This window comes from Elgaria multicarinata, chromosome 7 (assembly GCF_023053635.1).
Source record: "Elgaria multicarinata webbii isolate HBS135686 ecotype San Diego chromosome 7, rElgMul1.1.pri, whole genome shotgun sequence".
NCBI classification, from domain to species: domain Eukaryota; kingdom Metazoa; phylum Chordata; class Lepidosauria; order Squamata; family Anguidae; genus Elgaria; species Elgaria multicarinata.
Genome location: NC_086177.1, coordinates 4,047,642 through 4,067,073, shown reverse-complemented (window position 1 = coordinate 4,067,073; position 19,432 = coordinate 4,047,642). Strand labels below are relative to the sequence as shown.

The 19,432-nt window shown below is 46.5% G+C and overlaps 1 protein-coding gene across 1 annotated transcript in view; it reads left to right on the top strand.

Annotated features, from left to right (window-relative positions):
* Positions 1-19,432, top strand: part of SLC4A9 (solute carrier family 4 member 9) — a 76,714-nt gene that overhangs the window by 7,842 nt on the left and 49,440 nt on the right. Inside the window, exons 2-11 of the mRNA XM_063130134.1 lie at positions 1,737-1,897; positions 2,547-2,696; positions 3,936-3,997; positions 5,011-5,168; positions 6,036-6,123; positions 7,041-7,195; positions 7,871-7,993; positions 8,542-8,716; positions 9,003-9,136; positions 10,315-10,586. Of these exons, the coding sequence (XP_062986204.1) occupies positions 1,737-1,897; positions 2,547-2,696; positions 3,936-3,997; positions 5,011-5,168; positions 6,036-6,123; positions 7,041-7,195; positions 7,871-7,993; positions 8,542-8,716; positions 9,003-9,136; positions 10,315-10,586 (1,478 nt within the window). The remainder of the gene's footprint in view (positions 1-1,736; positions 1,898-2,546; positions 2,697-3,935; positions 3,998-5,010; positions 5,169-6,035; positions 6,124-7,040; positions 7,196-7,870; positions 7,994-8,541; positions 8,717-9,002; positions 9,137-10,314; positions 10,587-19,432) is intronic.

The following is a 19,432-nucleotide window of genomic DNA, read 5'->3' as shown; positions in this document are numbered from 1 at the left end:
GATAGTGATAGCTATAGCTCAGAAAATCAGTCTGATTAAATCTCAGGCATATTCATTGATAGCTTCATCCCACGTACCTGGTTCCTCAAATTATCCCCTACAGAGCTAAGCTGTCGCCGTTGTTGTTGTTGTTGCTACTGGGCAGCTAGATCCTTTGCATACCAGGAAATGGGTTTAAGGGGGGAAATGTAAAAAAATCATTAAAAAAATCAACGGATGACCCAATTCAATTCAAATTTGGTATGCTTAAAGCTCTCCTTAATATCTATTACTGTGCCAATTTTGGTGTCTTTATCTTTAAAGCTTATGCAGATGTAAGCATTTGTTGTTTTTTTCTTCAAATCCTGCTCCTGCGCCCCAGTGGCCGCTCAGATGATACGCCCCAAAACTAGGATCAAAATATGGCGAGGCTTTTGCCTTTGAAGCACACTTAAAGCAGGATGCATGGGAGTACTTCATAGTCAAAGCAGAGTATAAGATGGAAAACTTCGGAGTCCTTTGCACGCAATTCACAGTGATTGCACAGTATAACGCTGGTATGATAAAGCTCTGAGTCTCAGTCGTCCTTTTTTCTCAGTTCTTTTTAATTATTTTTTTACATTTCCCCCCTTAAACTCACTTCCTGGTATGCAAAGAATCGCTGTTGCCCGGTAGCAAAAACAACAACAACCGCGAAAGCTTAGCGCTACGGGAATAATCCAAGGGACGCAGTGACGTGGGATGAAGCTCTGAGTCTTTTTGATCAGGTCCTGGATTGTCTCTGGCTGATAGTTTTTAAATGGCTTTAGATATATGTTGTTGGGTGTGCTATCTGTTTTATATCCTTATGTGAATGGCTTTATACTTTATGGAATGTATTTTAATGGTTTTTAATTTTTGCGAGAACTTCGGCTATGGGGCAGTATAGAAATAAAATGAAATGAAATCCCTATTGTGAACGAGAATGTGATTCATAAAGTAGCCTTGTTTGCAGATTTGTTCTCAAATCCCAAGCAATGACGGTAATGGACGGTAGAAGTAATGAATAGAATTGATAGTTTGATTTGTAATATTCATGTATTGTAATGCATCCTTGTGGAACTGTTTGGATGTCTGTGTTATATTGTAAGGCAACATGTTTGCTATATATAAACATTTAATTGATCTGACAGCAAAACGGCCTAACTGTGTAGTAAAGATGATGCAACAGCACTGACAGGCCCTCCTCCAGCATCCATGGCAACAGTCAACTCCCAACAGTCATGGCATGGTGTGCTGCTGATGGTACCCATGCATCAGATACGTGTGGAAGAGGCCAATACATGTATGGTGCCGGTGGAGTACTCCCATCCTACCTGTCACACAGTGTGTGGCATGGAGGTGGGCAGGGTTTCATACACAGCCCCAGCCTCAGAGCTTGCTCCGCAACAACTTTTCTCTGGTACGAGGTCTCTGCCAAAGCTCCTGCTGCTAGTCCCTGGTTGCTGCCTTGCCTCTTGAACCTTGCCTGGCTTTAAATACACCCGTACTCCTGGTCCACTTGAGTGTAACAGCAATCTGTCCTAGTGTCAGAACCAAACTACCTGACCCTGGTTGAAGCCAGTATAGCCAATATCTTTTCCCTTGAAAATTAAATGCAAATTCTGGTGAGGTCCTCTGGTCATGAGGTCGTGGCTTATGTTTAAAGCATAAGAAATGGCAATTCCTCTGTGCCCAAGGGTCTCCATCACAGGATTAACTCAAGTTTTGCATTGCAGGTGGATAAAATTCGAAGAGAAAGTGGAAGACGGAGGAGAACGCTGGAGCAAACCACATGTGACAACTCTGTCCCTACACAGTGTGTTTGAGCTAAGGACGTGTATAAGGAAAGGAGCCATCCTGCTAGACTTGGAAGCTCATAGTTTTAAGCAAATTGTTGGTATGTGTGAATAGGTCCACCCGCCTTCTGAGGAACATATCCACCCCTGGCAAAGTATGGGCTTATTAGTGCAACTCCATCTGTAAGAACATTGATTTAAGCTCAGGCAAAGCAGGCACAGCAAACTCTTTGGCTGTCTACTAGCACCCAGACGCCAAATACATTATGTAGAAGACCCAGTGCAGGGAAAACTCTCTAGGACCAACTTCAGCACCATCTCTCCTCAGGAATTCCTACTGGAGAAGGGGCTCCCCTACCTACAAGAGATCCGCCTTCCAGAGTTTCCTTTGATTATGCTGATGTGCTGAATTAAAAGTTGAAGACCTGCATGCACAAGAGAGCCACCCATAGGCACATATCCATGGGCACATAGCTTTGGCTTGCAGAAGTTTTTTCTGCTTAAACAGAAAATCGTTGGACTCTCTGATTTTCATTCAGTAGTTGGATGGCTTAAAGAGAAATCCTTCTTCTTTTCTGATTCATTTCCATTTCATTAGCAACCAGTGCTTATTAATATGGTGTTGTTGACTGATATTAAATGTTCTTCATAAAATTCCAAAGATTGAACATGGTTACAGCAAAGGGAAATACTGCTGCTGCTGCTGCTTCTTTTTGAATGGACTCAACTTGTGTTTATTTTGTGTTCAAGAGAAGGTGATTGAGACCCACACAGAGAACCACGCCCTCAGGCCAGAACTCTTGAAGAAACTCATCTACATCTTGCTCCTCAGACCACAGCACCATGCAACCAAATCTCAGCTGGAGTTGCTGGTTGAGATGGGCACGGCCTCCTGCTCTGGTATGTGGCTGTTGCATTATGGCTAAGCCCTTCCCCTCACTTCTTAACTTAGCCTATAGCAAATCAGAGGACCAGCCCTAGGCTAGTGAAGCACAGTTTGGATGGTATCAGAATCCCATTCAGGTATGAGGCTAAACACCCATTTACCTTGAAGGGGCAAAATATTGCCTCCTCCTGTAACAGACATTGTTCAGCACCGATATACTAAAGACTGGTGGTTGGTAATAAAGCATTTGCTCCCCTTCTTGGCTGGGTTTTGTCAAGTCCTGCATCTAATGGCCAGCTTGAGCAGATGACAGACCTACAGTAAACTGCCACCCCATACACACTTAGCTGGGAGTAACTCTCATTCAGCTCAGCTGAGTAGCCTAGAAATGCACTTAGACAGTTATCTCATCATGCCAAGTGGTCCTTATCCTCCTTCTCCTATTTAAAAACTTTTAAAACACTATTTAAAAACTTTTATTGAAATATTACTGGAGCAGCAGGAAGTAAATGTTCATGATCAGCAGAGTTAAAGAGGTGCTCTTGGAGCAGTTGTAGAGTGGGGTGGAGAGGGTTCTCCCATCATACCAAAGTGTGCAATAAATCAAGTTATGCAAGGCTAAAGTAAGGTAAAGCTAAAAGCATCATCACATGGGGGAAATCACGTTTCTCTACCACCGCTTCTTCGCCCCCACGTCTGTCTCTCATTACTTTCTCTTTCTTCCCAGGGGGAAAGAGAAAGTAAACAAATGACCCTTCAGGGGCCATTTTTATTGAGCCACTTTTCCTGCACACAATAGGAGATTGCTGCACATTCTGTTCTTTTTTTTAAAAAAAAAAGCAAATTAAAAGGGCTCTATTTTGCTACGGAAAAGCAAGTGGGATGTACAGGAGACACACAGGAGGCAGACATCATCGTCTAAAGGACGCGCGCACATGCATAAGTGGGCCGTAGCGAGCATGCGATAGAATGCTCGTCTGATTAACTTCTAGGTGGTCATGTCATGGCAGAAGAGACTGGAATTTGTGGGCTGCAAGAGCAGCTGGTACAAACTGAAATTGGTACCTGGTTGAAGATGGTGCTTCATTCTTCCTAATGAGCTTACAATAATAATAAAAAATAGATTTATAAAGACTGCTATTCCTGTTAAAGACAATGCAAAACAACAGTAGCCCTATTGTGGTGTTTAGATAGGATTATGCTTAGAAGCATTGTAGAGTTTCCTCTGTGGTTTTTTTTAATTTCTGTTGTAGACAAAGCTAAAAGCCACTCTGATCCAAAGGAAGAGGTCTCAGAAGTACCCCTAAAGGAACAGGTGAGTAATGTCTGTGAATTTTTAAATGAGAGAAAACATTGTTTCAAGATTTCCTTATGAGGGCTCCTTGAAATATCCTCCCTTCCCGAAGGACTCGTTTTAATCCTGCCCAATCTTCTCCTTGTAGCTCTGAAAAGGCATACCTGCTTCTAGGTGCCAGCTTTGAAAATTAGTTGGGACTTCATCAAAAGTACAATGCCGTTTACCATAAGGAACAAAAAAGAGGTGGCTATCCCAGGGGTAGAGGAAGATTGGTCAACCACCCAGGAATTCTCCAAATAAAAATAAAACCCAGTGACTGGCAGCTAGTGCATTGTTGTTTTGCACTTGCTGAGGTCCTTCCTGACAACTGCAGAACCTACAAATATTATGCTTTTAGTTGGATGAATAAAAAAGTGTGAGAGAGAATTTGTCCTCTGAGGCATCTTGTTGTTGTTTATTCGTTCAGTCGCTTCCGACTCTTCGTGACTTCATGGACCAGCCCATGCCAGAGCTTGCTGTCGGCCGTCACCACCCCTAGCTCCCCCAAGGTCAAGTCTGTCACGCTGAGGCATCTTGCATAAAATGAAATATATGAGCAGCCCCAGATCTCCTGACTCACTGGCTAACGGACAATGGTCACTTAGAGTCACTTCACTTACAGGGAAATGGCATTCTGATTGGCAACACACACACACAAAGCCATGTCTGTGCCAGTGTGTGTGTGTGTGTGTGTGTGTGTGTGTGTACACATAGATTAGAATACCAGCAAAGCTATTCCGGCCTGTGTACCAATTCCATTCCATTTCTTAACCCTCCCTCTGCTACCCATTTTCCTATAGTAATGCAGTGCTGCAATGCTTGAGAGTAGGGATGAGAAACAACACTGGGGATAGTTTGAACATCCTACTGAAGAAGAGTTAAGGACAGGGAGGACTTTCTCTCCTCTGGACAGCCCCTCCTCCCTGGTTCAGTCACCTGGCTCTCGCTTTCTGAGCTGTGGGTCACCAAACCTGCATTTATTTTCATTGCAGCTGAAAAATCACTTTAAGAAGAAGATTCCAGCAGGGGCCGAAGTGGCCAACATTCTTGTGGGAGAAGCCAACTTTCTGGAAAAACCTTTCATTGCTTTTGTGCGTCTGCAAGACTCAGTGCTTCTTGGGAGCTTGACAGAAGTTGCTTTCCCTAGCAGGTAAAAAGCAAGCAAGAAGGCAGGTAGGCAAGTCACGTGACCCTGGAGACTTCTGGCGCAGTAACTCCCCAGTGGCTGAGATGTTTGCAAGGGCCATTTAAATTGGGTCACTGGCTTCAACAGGGCCACTGTTCACACCATCCTGTTCACACCATTCTGGAACTTCCTTCTCAATCTATGCAAAGCACAATAGCTGGCCCTGACCAGATATCACGTTTACTGGCTTTAGGAGGAGCATGGCCAGCAGCAGGCCAGGGTTACCTTATCCCAGCAAGGCAGGACTCCATCCATTTCTGTCAGGTCTTGGCAAACCCTGAGACAGAATGCACCTGGGGCCCCAATTCTGGGGCAGGCCAGCCAAGATTCATAGGGCCAAAGGCAGATGATGTGGTCAATGAGAGGCTGGGGGTCTGGCTTGAGAGGAAGCAGTTGTGGAGCAAAACAGCCTGAACAAGAAGGTGTGGTCAGGCTCCAGATCCAGGAGGGTAACCCAAAGCATGAATTGTCCAGACTGAAGGACCAAGGCTAGAGAACAGCAGTTCTATAGTGCCAGACAGGCCATTCTTGGTTCTTCAGGCCATGGTGAGCATCAATAGTCCCCCTGGCTATTATACTGGCAGCGCTGCAGTAGAACAAAGATCAGGCCATAGCTCCTTCAGCATCTCCTGAGAGCTGACCTGGAGGTGCAGGGACAAAGGCTAGGCCCTGCTGCCCATGTATCCCATCCAGTCCTCTGATGCCTTACACCTGAGGATAATAAGATTGTGGCCTCAATGTCCTGCTTGCTCCAAAAGGAAGGAAATGAGAACTTACCCACTTGTGGTTGGCAGCAGTAGCATTCATGATATCTGTGTGGCATCTGTCTAGATTCCTCTTTATCCTGTTGGGTCCCAGAGCCAAAGTGAAGGCCTACCATGAAATTGGCAGAGCTGTAGCCACTCTCCTGACAGATGAGGTGAGTTTGCCAGGGTGTGTGTGCGTGCATGGAATTGCTGTTGCCAGGCTAAAATATGTGCACAGCAGTTTTGGGATAGAATGATGGTGTCACTTTTATCCACTTTTTTTTTTTTTTTTTTGCCTGAAGGCAGAATTCTGTGGCTGAGCAAATCTCAGATGCCTTCTTTTTCAGTATATATGTCTCAGTGGGAAATGTCCTCTAGACTCTTGAGGAGAGGCAGCAAAGAGCAGCAGCAAATCTCCCTTTAAAAAAAAAACACTAATTAGGGTAAGCTGTTTTGGTAGAAATCTAATGCATGTTACTAATCTCTTTCTCTTAAAACTCCAAATTGCTATGTAGCCTAAGAAAGAGGTTACAATGGCATTAGTGACTTATTTGCTAACCTCATATTTAATCATTACAATGATGTGACTTGATAGCTGCAATTATGTTTTACAGCCCCCAAAAGCCCCTTAGCCTCAATCCTATAGATGCCCACTTACCTGGGAGTAAGCCCCATTGAACTCAGTGTGACCTACTTCTGAATGGTCTTGTATAGGATTGCACTGTTAATGTCCTACCAGCTTTGCCCAAATGACTGGATTATCCATAATTTCCCAGGTTGAAAGGTGGCAGCCCTATTTCTAGTAAGTTCTGGTGGGCTGTTTACTTGGCATTTCCAGGTGTGTAACTTGTTGGTCCGTGGTCGACAGCTGGCTGGCCACTGTGCAAACAGAGTGCTGGACTAGATGGACCCTCGGTGTGATCTAGCGTGACACTTCTTATGTTCTTATGTCTGTTTTTTCCATATGAACATGGAACCAAACCCACCACACATCCACCATTTTGCCTGGACACATTCTCATGGAGAGTGTGATGTTGTTTGCCTTTGCCTGTAAGAAGGCAGAGTAGGGACTAACATTATTCCCTTCCAGCTTTTCCAGAGAGTTGCCCGGAAAGCGAAAGGCACAGAAGATCTCATTGCAGGAATTGATGAGTTCCTGGATGAGCTGACCGTCCTGCCCCCAGGCAAATGGGACCCAACCACCCGAATTGCTCCCCCCAAGTTCTTGCCCTCGCCACAGAAGAGGTATATACTGAGAAGAGCTGGGAATGGGAGATGAAAGCATTGGTCAACTTTTAGTGTATCTGAGATAATTTCAGCTAAATATCTATAGGGGAAAGCCTATAAAATGCCTATTCTGGAACCTCCACCGCCCCACCTTTTCTAGCCTATTAAGAGATTGTTTGGACCAAGGGGCACACGTGTTGCAGGTTCTGTCGCCTATTCAACATCACAGTGTCACTCACTGACAAGCAACCTAATCCTTGTTCCTCCAAGCAATTATTGATGTTTGTTTTGCTTTTATTTTCATCTATGCTGGATGAGTGAAAGATGGCAATGTAATTGCTCTGTTCTGCCACACAGTTTCTTCTTCTTTTTCTTAGGGTGAGAGCCAACTAGTCATCCCTAAGTTTCCCTCAAGGCTGTGTGGAACTGCCTTGGTGTTGTTGTTGTTCTTAAAAAGCAGTTGAGATGGTGGGGGAGACAGTAGAAAGATGATATCTCATCTGGGAGGTTCTATTGCTTGATCATCTGTTCAAGCCACTGGAAGCCGTGGTGGTGGTGGTGAAGAGGATAGCTGGAATCTGACAGATAAGAAGGGGAAATATACCTGAGGATAAACAGCCACCAAGAGAATGCTGCTTGTTTGTATGCAAGGATGGTCTTACCTTCAAATGTGCCCATTACTTGCATTCTCAGGATCTCCATGCACTTTCGTGAATGGAGTCCTCACTCTAACGGGAACATACCTGCCATGGATGACCGGCACACCCATGCCCACGGACACCAGCACGTCAGTGAGGAACTGAAGAGGACAGGAAGGTAAAACTCCCAGAGAGGGCTGGCTGGGAGGAATGGAAAGGAAAGTGGGCTTTCCTGCTGCAGGCCTCTAAAATGAGAAGAGGCAGTGGGCATAAGTGGCTAAAGTGTTGGCCTGGGAATCGGGAGATCCGGGTTCTACTCTCCATTCGGTCATGGAAACCCTCTGGGTGACTTTGGGCCAGTCACAGACTGTCAGCCCAACCTACCGCACAGGGTGGTTGTTGTGAGGATAAAATGAAGAGGAGGATTGTGTACGCTGCCTTGGGTTCCTTGGAGGAAAAAAGGTGGGACAGAAATGCAACAACTAATAAATAAATAAGTACAGATAAATACAGATATTATTATACAGATAAAGGGATGGAGCAACAATACTTGTGCATCAGGGCTGCACTGGCCCAGAATCAGAGGAAGGTTAAATTCCATTCTGGGCTTTCCCTAAGGTTACAGCTTTAAAAAGGGGTTGGGTGCGTGTGTGGGCAGAACCAGACAAAATAACCATATACAGTAAATGAAAATCCCAATATGAAGGAAATGCTTTTTTCTTGCAGACTGTTTGGGGGGCTATTGAAGGATATCCAAAGGAAAGCCCCTTGGTACGGCAGTGATTTCTATGATGCCCTCAACATCCAGTGCTTTTCAACAATCCTCTACATCTACTTGGCCACGGTTACCAACGCAATCACCTTTGGAGGGATGCTGGGAGATGCTACAGAGAACATGCAGGTGTGCGCAAGGGTCACGCTAGCAATACACACAGCATCCCTTTGGGTCCACCACCACTTCTCCACCCGCCCCATCCTCCCCCACCCCACCTGGGTGTAGTAGAAAGGCAGAAGCTCTGGCAGTTCCAGTAGAGTGAGTGTGTGTGTGTGTGTGTGTGTGTGAGAGAGAGAGAGAGAGAGAGAGAGAACACCCCATGCCCACCAGCTCAATTGGGTCAATCACTTGGGCACTGCCATGTGGCCCCCATTCAACCAGCCAGAGCCATATGCATTCTTCTATGATTTAGGGTGTCTTGGAGAGTTTCCTGGGGACTGCTTTTGCTGGAGCATTTTTCTGCCTGTTTGCTGGCCAGCCTCTCACCATCCTGAGCAGCACTGGGCCTGTCCTTGTCTTTGAGCGACTTCTTTTCTCCTTCAGCAAGTAAGTACGACTTCACATCACATTGGGCACAAGCCTTCAGGGGTCCTTCATCCTCAAGCCCCACAGAAATAACTGGGGGTCCTTCAAAAGAGGATTGTACTGGGCTGTGTTCTGCCTCCTGAATGGCAAATGCCCCCTCTGATGCACAGTTTTCAGATCAACTTTTAGCCCTGACAGGCTCACTCGTACCTGCCATTTACTGTGTGCAAAGGGTTTGCCACTCCATGTTCTGAGCTCGGAGTGGTTGTCGGCTGTTTCAACAACTGGACACCCAACTATGCTACGATAAAGACTTTTCCAGAGATTTTGGCATGTTGAACCATTTCTCGTATGAGTGCTTTGATATGTGCCCAGTATCTTGAAAAATCTCACAGAAGTGCATGTCAAATCTGAGTGCTGTGCCCTGTTATTGGGAAGCATGTCGGAATATTTGCAAGGCAGGTTCAACAGGCCAAGCCCAGTGAGAAATTCAGCAGAGCTTACCTTCCCAACATAAAAATAATCTTGTAAATCAGGTATTTAAGTGTATCGAGGATGACAACGAAGGCTTAATTCAACATTTCTCTACCAGGCAGCATTATTCTGATATCTTCAGCACAGTCTGGTAGCTCAATAAACTGCAGGCCCCGGGGGCTCCTGAGCTTCAGCTGTGAGAAATGTCCTAGCAGTCTGGGAGTCCGTTTTTGTCCTAAAACATGGCTTTCTTGCCACCACTGCCACGCTGCTACATTTGGGCAGCACATTTAGCAGTGCAGTGGGGACCGCAAAAAAAAGGCCAAGGGCAGGGTGCGGGGGTTTGGCACTCATGCGTCCCTCCTTTCTGCATGCGTCCCATTGGCCAAAACTTGATAATTTCAGTTATCAAATGATTAGTGTGCATGTGTGCAACGACTGGCATCAGAGTATTATCTCTCACTACCTTTCAGTAAAAAAATAAATACGCTGGCAAGTGAGGCAAGATGATAAGAAGCCATTATCAATAGGGATTCAGCACCAGCCACTGCTAAATTCCAGTGTCCAAAGTTCCAGAGGGCCATATAATTTAACTGCTGAACTGACTGTGGGTGAAACTCCTTAGCATCTGCAAAAAGTGCTAAACGGGGATGCCAAGCTGTCTTCTGTCTTGCAAATAGCCCAGCCCATTCAGGAAAATTCTTTTGGTTCCTCCTTCCTACTAGAGACTACAGTTTGGATTATTTAGAATTCCGCCTCTGGATCGGCCTCTGGGTGGCCTTCTTTGGCCTTATACTGGTGGCTACCGAAGCCAGTTACTTAGTGCAATATTTCACACGCTTCACCGAGGAAGGCTTCTGTGCCCTCATCAGCTTCATTTTCATCTATGATGCGGTTAAGAAGATGCTGTCCCTGGTGGATCACTACCCGGTCAATTGGGACTACAAGATCAGTGACATCACCTTGTACAGCTGCACCTGCGGTATGCCAGAGAGAGGTGAGCTGAGCAGTCTGTGCTCTTGTGATGGATGGATTGGAGTGCCTGGAGTGGGGACTGAAGGGATGTCTTCACAGCGGTGAATTGGCGCCTCGAGCCCTGAAACCCCTGCGTTTGCGCTCCTTCACATTGTCCCCATTCAAAGGAGCTAACACGAGGTTTACAGGGGAGTGGGGGGACCCTGAGCAAAGAAAGAGCAGCGCGGGCGCACCAGGACAGTGAGGGGAGACGGCGTCCATCTCCCCTCACTGTCCTGGTGCGCCTGCGCTGCTCTTTCTTTGCCCCCCCCACAAGAATTAGCCTCTCAAATGCTTCTTTATTGCGTCCCCCCACCCCACAGCCAAAGATGTATTACTTCCAGGAAAGAACAATGACAACTCAGTTTCTTTTCTCCCTGCGTGCGTGCGTGCGTGTGTGTGTGTGTGTGCGTGCGTGCGTGCACACACACACTCTTAATAACTTAAAAATTCCTCTAAAGGAGTCTCCCCCAATTTGAGTTTTTATAGATTGGGGAGGGGGAGGGGAGAGAGGGAGAGAGAATAGAAAAGGGAAGTGGGAAAACTCCAAAATAAGCCAAGGGGGTGGCTTGACAGCGGCGGTCTTTTGGGGGACGGTGTAAAAGCCGGAACGGAACGGAACAGGCCGGAACAGCCCCATTATATTAAAAAACCATACCAAAAACAGTGGCATGTGTTAGCAACACTTGAGAACAATATTTTAGGACTAAAACCATACCAATATTATATCACTATTAACCCCAAAACTCCCAAAACGACGCCCGGAACAGAATGGGATGGCCGGAACGGCCACTAGGGAACGAGCGATACCAACCAAACTCAACAGTCATGCATAACTAAATGGCAGGGATGCAATAAGCCACAAAAGTTGCCCCGAAACCACGTTCAGATACCCGTTCCGGGCAAAAACACGTATTGCGCAAAACGGGCCGTAACGGCAGCTTCCCAATGAGGAAAGTCAACCAAACTCACCAGAGGCACTTGACAAGGTGGGGCAAATATAGAAAGCTCCAAAAGTTGCCCCAAAACCACGTTCAGATACCCGTTCCGGGCAAAAACGCGTATTGTGCAAAAACGGCCGTAACGGCAGCTTCCCAATGAGATAAGTGAACCAAACTCACCAGATGCACTTGACAAGGTGGGGCAAATATAGAAAGCTCCAAAAGTTGCCCCAAAACCACGTTCAGATACCCGTTCCAGGCAAAAACGCGTATTGCGCAAAAACGGCCGTAACGGCAGCTTCCCAATGAGATAAGTCAACCAAACTCACCAGATGCACTTGACTAGGTGGGGCAAATATAGAAAGCTCCAAAAGTTGCCCCGAAACCACGTTCAGATACCCGTTCCGGGCAAAAACGCGTATTGCGCAAAAACGGCCGTAACGGCAGATTCCCAATGAGGTAAGTCAACCAAACTCACCAGATGCACTTGACTAGGTGGGGCAAATATAGAAAGCTCCAAAAGTTGCCCCAAAACCACGTTCAGATACCCGTTCCGGGCAAAAACGCGTATTGCGCAAAAACGGCCGTAACGGCAGCTTCCCAATGAGATAAGTCAACCAAACTCACCAGATGCACATAACTAGGTGGGACAAATATAGAAAGCTCCAAAAGTTGCCCCGAAACCACGTTCAGACACCCGTTCCGGGCAAAAACGCGTATTGCGCAAAAACAGCCGTAACGGCAGCTTCCCAATGAGATAAGTGAACCAAACTCACCAGATGCACTTGACAAGGTGGGGCAAATATAGAAAGCTCCAAAAGTTGCCCCAAAACCACGTTCAGATACCCGTTCCGGGCAAAAACGCGTATTGTGCAAAAACGGCCGTAACGGCAGCTTCCCAATGAGATAAGTGAACCAAACTCACCAGATGCACTTGACAAGGTGGGGCAAATATAGAAAGCTCCAAAAGTTGCCCCAAAACCACGTTCAGATACCCGTTCCAGGCAAAAACGCGTATTGCGCAAAAACGGCCGTAACGGCAGCTTCCCAATGAGATAAGTCAACCAAACTCACCAGATGCACTTGACTAGGTGGGGCAAATATAGAAAGCTCCAAAAGTTGCCCCGAAACCACGTTCAGATACCCGTTCCGGGCAAAAACGCGTATTGCGCAAAAACGGCCGTAACGGCAGATTCCCAATGAGGTAAGTCAACCAAACTCACCAGATGCACTTGACTAGGTGGGGCAAATATAGAAAGCTCCAAAAGTTGCCCCAAAACCACGTTCAGATACCCGTTCCGGGCAAAAACGCGTATTGCGCAAAAACGGCCGTAACGGCAGCTTCCCAATGAGATAAGTCAACCAAACTCACCAGATGCACATAACTAGGTGGGACAAATATAGAAAGCTCCAAAAGTTGCCCCGAAACCACGTTCAGACACCCGTTCCGGGCAAAAACGCGTATTGCGCAAAAACAGCCGTAACGGCAGCTTCCCAATGAGATAAGTGAACCAAACTCACCAGATGCACTTGACAAGGTGGGGCAAATATAGAAAGCTCCAAAAGTTGCCCCAAAACCACGTTCAGATACCCGTTCCAGGCAAAAACGCGTATTGCGCAAAAACGGCCGTAACGGCAGCTTCCCAATGTGATAAGTCAACCAAACTCACCAGATGCACTTGACTAGGTGGGGCAAATATAGAAAGCTCCAAAAGTTGCCCCAAAACCACGTTCAGATACCCGTTCCGGGCAAAAACGCGTATTGCGCAAAAACGGCCGTAACGGCAGTTTCCCAATGAGATAAGTGAACCAAACTCACCAGATACACATAACTAGGTGGGACAAATATAGAAAGCTCCAAAAGTTGCCCCGAAACCACGTTCAGATACCCGTTCCGGGCAAAAACGCATATTGCGCAAAACGGGCCGTAACGGCAGCTTCCCAATGAGGTAAGTGAACCAAACTCAACAGATGCACATAACTAGGTGGGACAAACATAGAAAGCTCCAAAAGTTGCCCCCAAACCACGTTCAGATACCCGTTCCGGGCAAAAACGCGTATTGCGCAAAATGGGCCGTAACGGCAGCTTCCCAATGAAGTAAGTGAACCAAACTCACCAGATTCACATAACTAGGTGGGGCAAATATAGAAAGCTCCAAAAGTTGCCCCCAAACCACGTTCAGATACCCGTTCCGGGCAAAAACGCGTATTGCGCAAAATGGGCCGTAACGGCAGCTTCCCAATGAAGTAAGTGAACCAAACTCACCAGATTCACATAACTAGGTGGGGCAAATATAGAAAGCTCCAAAAGTTGCCCCCAAACCACGTTCAGATACCCGTTCCAGGCAAAAACCCATATTGCTCAAAACGGGCCGTAACGGCAGCTTTCCAATGAGGTAAGTCAACCAAACTCACCAGATGTGTATTACTAGGTGGGACAGATATAATAACCTCTGAAATTTCCATGAAAGTCAGGTTCTGTTACCCATTCCGGGCCATAGTTCATATTCCCAAAATTAGCTGGAAAAGAAAATTATGGGTGAGGAAAATGAGGCACTATCTATTGTCGGGAAATTGCCTCGAAAGGCAACTTCTATGTGTGTGAATGCAATCAAATAAACTACTTTCATTGTACTAACTGGAACATTTAATAAACTTTCTCAGAATCCGGAGTGAAGTTCTGCAAAGATGGTTTCCTACAGAAGCCCATAGTTGTCATGTGGTTTGATAGTGTGCTTAAAATATCAGTCTATGATGGCATTGTTGGAGTTGGCCTGTCTCATTCCATCATGAAGCTTACAATGACCTGTGGCTATTCACATCTTTCAACCTAACTTATCCCACAGGGTTATTACAAAATTGGGAAAGGCCATTGTAGTTCACCATGCGTTTCTGGGTGGCGGGTGGGATATAAATGTTCTGTCAAAAAAGCCCAGGTCTTTTGAGGATTGCCATGGGAGTACTGGAGGCTGCATTCCAGGAAGTCCAAAAACGTGGCCCCCAACCCCTTCCAGGGCTGATGGAGGCCTTCCCCCTCAGCCCTTTCCCCCAGGAAATTGGGTGCCAGTCCCGGTTGCCCTGGAGATCTCCATTTTTCCAGAGGTCCCCCGGGTTTTCCGAGTCATCTGGTCACCCTTATCACACCAGGAGACAAAGCGTTAATGCCCACATTCCACAATCTTGACAGGTACCCCTCCCCTCCCCAAACATGGAATTTATTTTTAAAAGCCAATCACACAATTTTTAATTGTATGTTAGGTGTTTTGAATAGGTTAGCCCCATGTGAATAAGAGGGAGCTAGGTTGACCATTTGTTTGATTCAGTATAACCCATTGTCATTGGCTGTGATGTTCTGAAGCTTTATTAACATATACGCTTCTTTAGTCATATTCTTTATGACAACATGAATACAAGAAAAATAACCACAAACAGTAAGAACAAAAACAATGTACATAATATCTATCTATATATACTCTTTCTCTCTCTCTCTCTCTCTCTCTCTGTTTGTGTGTGTGTGTATGTGTGTGTAAATGTAAATGCTAACATATAGCACCTGTTAACATAAATTTTTGCCTACAGTGTAGATTATTCATTTCTCACAACACTTTGGACATTTGAATATACCACGAGAAGCTTGATTTATCTCAAGGCAAGAGAGATGGTACCAGTCCTGACATGCTCCCTCGCACAGAACCATGGTGTCCCTCTTGGGTTTCTTGCACTGATCACCCATTAAGCACAAAGACCAAGATGAAGTGTAATACTGTTGTATTGCTGAAGACAAGAACTGGATTGCAGAGAATGCTCCTTTCGGTGATTTTCTAGAAACAGGACTATTGAATTGCTGTCCCACCTATTAATGTGCGTATGGTGAGTTTGGTTGACTTACCTCATTGGGAATCTGCCGTTACGGCCGTTTTTGCGCAATACGCGTTTTTGCCCGGAACGGGTATCTGAACGTGGTTTCGGGGCTACTTTTGGAGCTTTCTATATTTCTCCCACCTTGTCATGTGCATCTGGTGAGTTTGGTTGACTTACCTCATTGGGAAGCTGCCGTTACGGCCGTTTTGCGCAATACGCGTTTTTGCCCGGAACGGGTATCTGAACGTGGTTTTGGGGCAACTTTTGGAGCTTTCTATATTTGTCCCACCTTGTCATGTGCATCTGGTGAGTTTCGCTCACTTATCTCATTGGGAAGCTGCCGTTACGGCCGTTTTTGCGCAATACGCGTTTTTGCCCGGAACGGGTATCTGAACGTGGGTTTGGGGCAACTTTTGGAGCTTTCTATATTTGCCCCACCTTGTCATGTGCATCTGGTGAGTTTGGTTGACTTACCTCATTGGGAAGCTGCCGTTACGGCCGTTTTTGCGCAATACGCGTTTTTGCCCGGAACGGGTATCTGAATGTGGTTTCGGGGCAACTTTTGGAGCTTTCTATATTTGTCCCACCTTGTCATGTGCATCTGGTGAGTTTGGTTGACTTACCTCATTGGGAAGCTGCCGTTACGGCCGTTTTGCGCAATACGCGTTTTTGCCCGGAACGGGTATCTGAACGTGGTTTGGGGGCAACTTTTGGAGCTTTCTATATTTGCCCCACCTTGTCAAGTGCATCTGGTGAGTTTGGTTGACTTACCTCATTGGGAATCTGCCGTTACGGCCGTTTTTGCGCAATACGCGTTTTTGCCCGGAACGGGTATCTGAACGTGGTTTTGAGGCAACTTTTGGAGCTTTCTATATTTGTCCCACCTTGTCATGTGCATCTGTTGAGTTTGGTTCACTTACCTCATTGGGAAGCTGCCGTTACGGCCCGTTTTGCGCAATATGCGTTTTTGCCCGGAACGGGTATCTGAACGTGGTTTTGGGGCAACTTTTGGAGCTTTCTATATTTGTCCCACCTTGTCATGTGCATCTGGTGAGTTTGGTTGACTTACCTCATTGGGAAGCTGCCGTTACGGCCGTTTTTGCGCAATACGCGTTTTTGCCCGGAATGGGTATCTGAATGTGGTTTCGGGGCAACTTTTGGAGCTTTCTATATTTGTCCCACCTTGTCATGTGCATCTGGTGAGTTTGGTTGACTTTCCTCATTGGGAAGCTGCCGTTACGGCCCATTTTGCGCAATACGCGTTTTTGCCCGGAACGGGTATCTGAACGTGGTTTTGGGGCACCTTTTGGAGCTTTCTATATTTGTCTCACCTTGTCATGTGCATCTGGTGAGTTTGGTTCACTTACCTCATTGGGAAGCTGCCGTTACGGCCCGTTTTGCGCAATACGCGTTTTTGCCCGGAACGGGTATCTGAACGTGGTTTCGGGGCAACTTTTGGAGCTTTCTATATTTGCCCCACCTAGTTATGTGAATCTGGTGAGTTTGGTTCACTTACTTCAGTGGGAAGCTGCCGTTACGGCCGTTTTTGCGCAATACGCGTTTTTGCCCGGAACGGGTATCTGAACGTGGTTTTGGGGCAACTTTTGGAGCTTTCTATATTTGCCCCACCTTGTCATGTGCATCTGGTGAGTTTGGTTGACTTACCTCATTGGGAAGCTGCCGTTACGGCCGTTTTTGCGCAATACGCGTTTTTGCCCGGAACGGGTATCTGAATGTGGTTTCGGGGCAACTTTTGGAGCTTTCTATATTTGTCCCACCTTGTCATGTGCATCTGGTGAGTTTGGTTGACTTACCTCATTGGGAAGCTGCCGTTACGGCCGTTTTGCGCAATACGCGTTTTTGCCCGGAACGGGTATCTGAACGTGGTTTGGGGGCAACTTTTGGAGCTTTCTATATTTGCCCCACCTTGTCAAGTGCATCTGGTGAGTTTGGTTGACTTACCTCATTGGGAATCTGCCGTTACGGCCGTTTTTGCGCAATACGCGTTTTTGCCCGGAACGGGTATCTGAACGTGGTTTTGAGGCAACTTTTGGAGCTTTCTATATTTGTCCCACCTTGTCATGTGCATCTGGTGAGTTTGGTTGACTTACCTCATTGGGAAGCTGCCGTTACGGCCGTTTTTGCGCAATAAGCGTTTTTGCCCGGAACGGGTTTCTGAATGTGGTTTCGGGGCAACTTTTGGAGCTTTCTATATTTGTCCCACCTTGTCATGTGCATCTGGTGAGTTTGGTTCACTTACCTCATTGGGAAGCTGCCGTTACGGCCCATTTTGCGCAATACGCGTTTTTGCCCGGAACGGGTATCTGAACGTGGTTTCGGGGCAACTTTTGGAGCTTTCTATATTTGCCCCACCTTGTCAAGTGCATCTGGTGAGTTTGGTTGACTTACCTCATTGGGAATCTGCCGTTACGGCCGTTTTTGCGCAATACGCGTTTTTGCCCGGAACGGGCATCTGAACGTGGTTTTGAGGCAACTTTTGGAGCTTTCTATATTTGTCCCACCTTGTCATGTACATCTGGTGAGTTTGGTTGACTTACCTCATTGGGAAGCTGCCGTTACGGCCGTTTTTGCGCAATACGCGTTTTTGCCCGGAACGGGTATCTGAATGTGGTTTCGGGGCAACTTTTGGAGCTTTCTATATTTGTCCCACCTTGTCATGTGCATCTGGTGAGTTTGGTTCACTTACCTCATTGGGAAGCTGCCGTTACGGCCTTTTTTGCGCAATACGCGTTTTTGCCTGGAACGGGTATCTGAACGTGGTTTCGGGGCAACTTTTGGAGCTTTCTATATTTGTCCCACCTTGTCATGTGCATCTGTTGAGTTTGGTTCACTTACCTCATTGGGAAGCTGCCGTTACGGCCCGTTTTGCGCAATATGCGTTTTTGCCCGGAACAGGTATCTGAACGTGGTTTCGGGGCAACTTTTGGAGCTTTCTATATTTGTCCCACCTTGTCATGTGCATCTGGTGAGTTTGGTTGACTTACCTCATTGGGAAGCTGCCGTTACGGCCGTTTTTGCGCAATACGCGTTTTTGCCCGGAATGGGTATCTGAATGTGGTTTCGGGGCAACTTTTGGAGCTTTCTATATTTGTCCCACCTTGTCATGTGCATCTGGTGAGTTTGGTTGACTTTCCTCATTGGGAAGCTGCCGTTACGGCCCATTTTGCGCAATACGCGTTTTTGCCCGGAACGGGTATCTGAACGTGGTTTTGGGGCACCTTTTGGAGCTTTCTATATTTGTCTCACCTTGTCATGTGCATCTGGTGAGTTTGGTTCACTTACCTCATTGGGAAGCTGCCGTTACGGCCCGTTTTGCGCAATACGCGTTTTTGCCCGGAACGGGTATCTGAACGTGGTTTCGGGGCAACTTTTGGAGCTTTCTATATTTGCCCCACCTAGTTATGTGAATCTGGTGAGTTTGGTTCACTTACTTCAGTGGGAAGCTGCCGTTACGGCCCATTTTGCGCAATACACTTTTTTGCCCGGAACGGGTATCTGAACGTGGTTTGGGGGCAACTTTTGGAGCTTTCTATATTTGTCCCACCTAGTTATGTGCATCTGGTGAGTTTGGTTGACTTTCCTCATTGGGAAGCTGCCGTTACGGCCCGTTTTGCGCAATATGCGTTTTTGCCCGGAACGGGTATCTGAACGTGGTTTCGGGGCAACTTTTGTGTCTTATTGCGTCCCTGCCATGGAGGTATGCATGACTGGTGAGTTTGGTTGATATCGCTTGTTCAGTAGTGGCCGTTCCGGCCATCCCATTCTGTTCCGGACGTCGTTTTGGGAGTTTTGGGGTTAATAGTGATATAATATTGGTATGGTTTTAGTCCTAAAATATTGTTCTCAAGTGTTGCTAACACATGCCACTGTTTTTGGTATGGTTTTTTAATATAATGGGGCTGTTCCGGCCTGTTCCGTTCCGTTCCGGCTTTTACACCGTCCCGTCTTTTGGTTTGTTTTTAAAACTTTGCCTCTAACTGCAAAGCTTCATAGTTAGAGAGAGGTG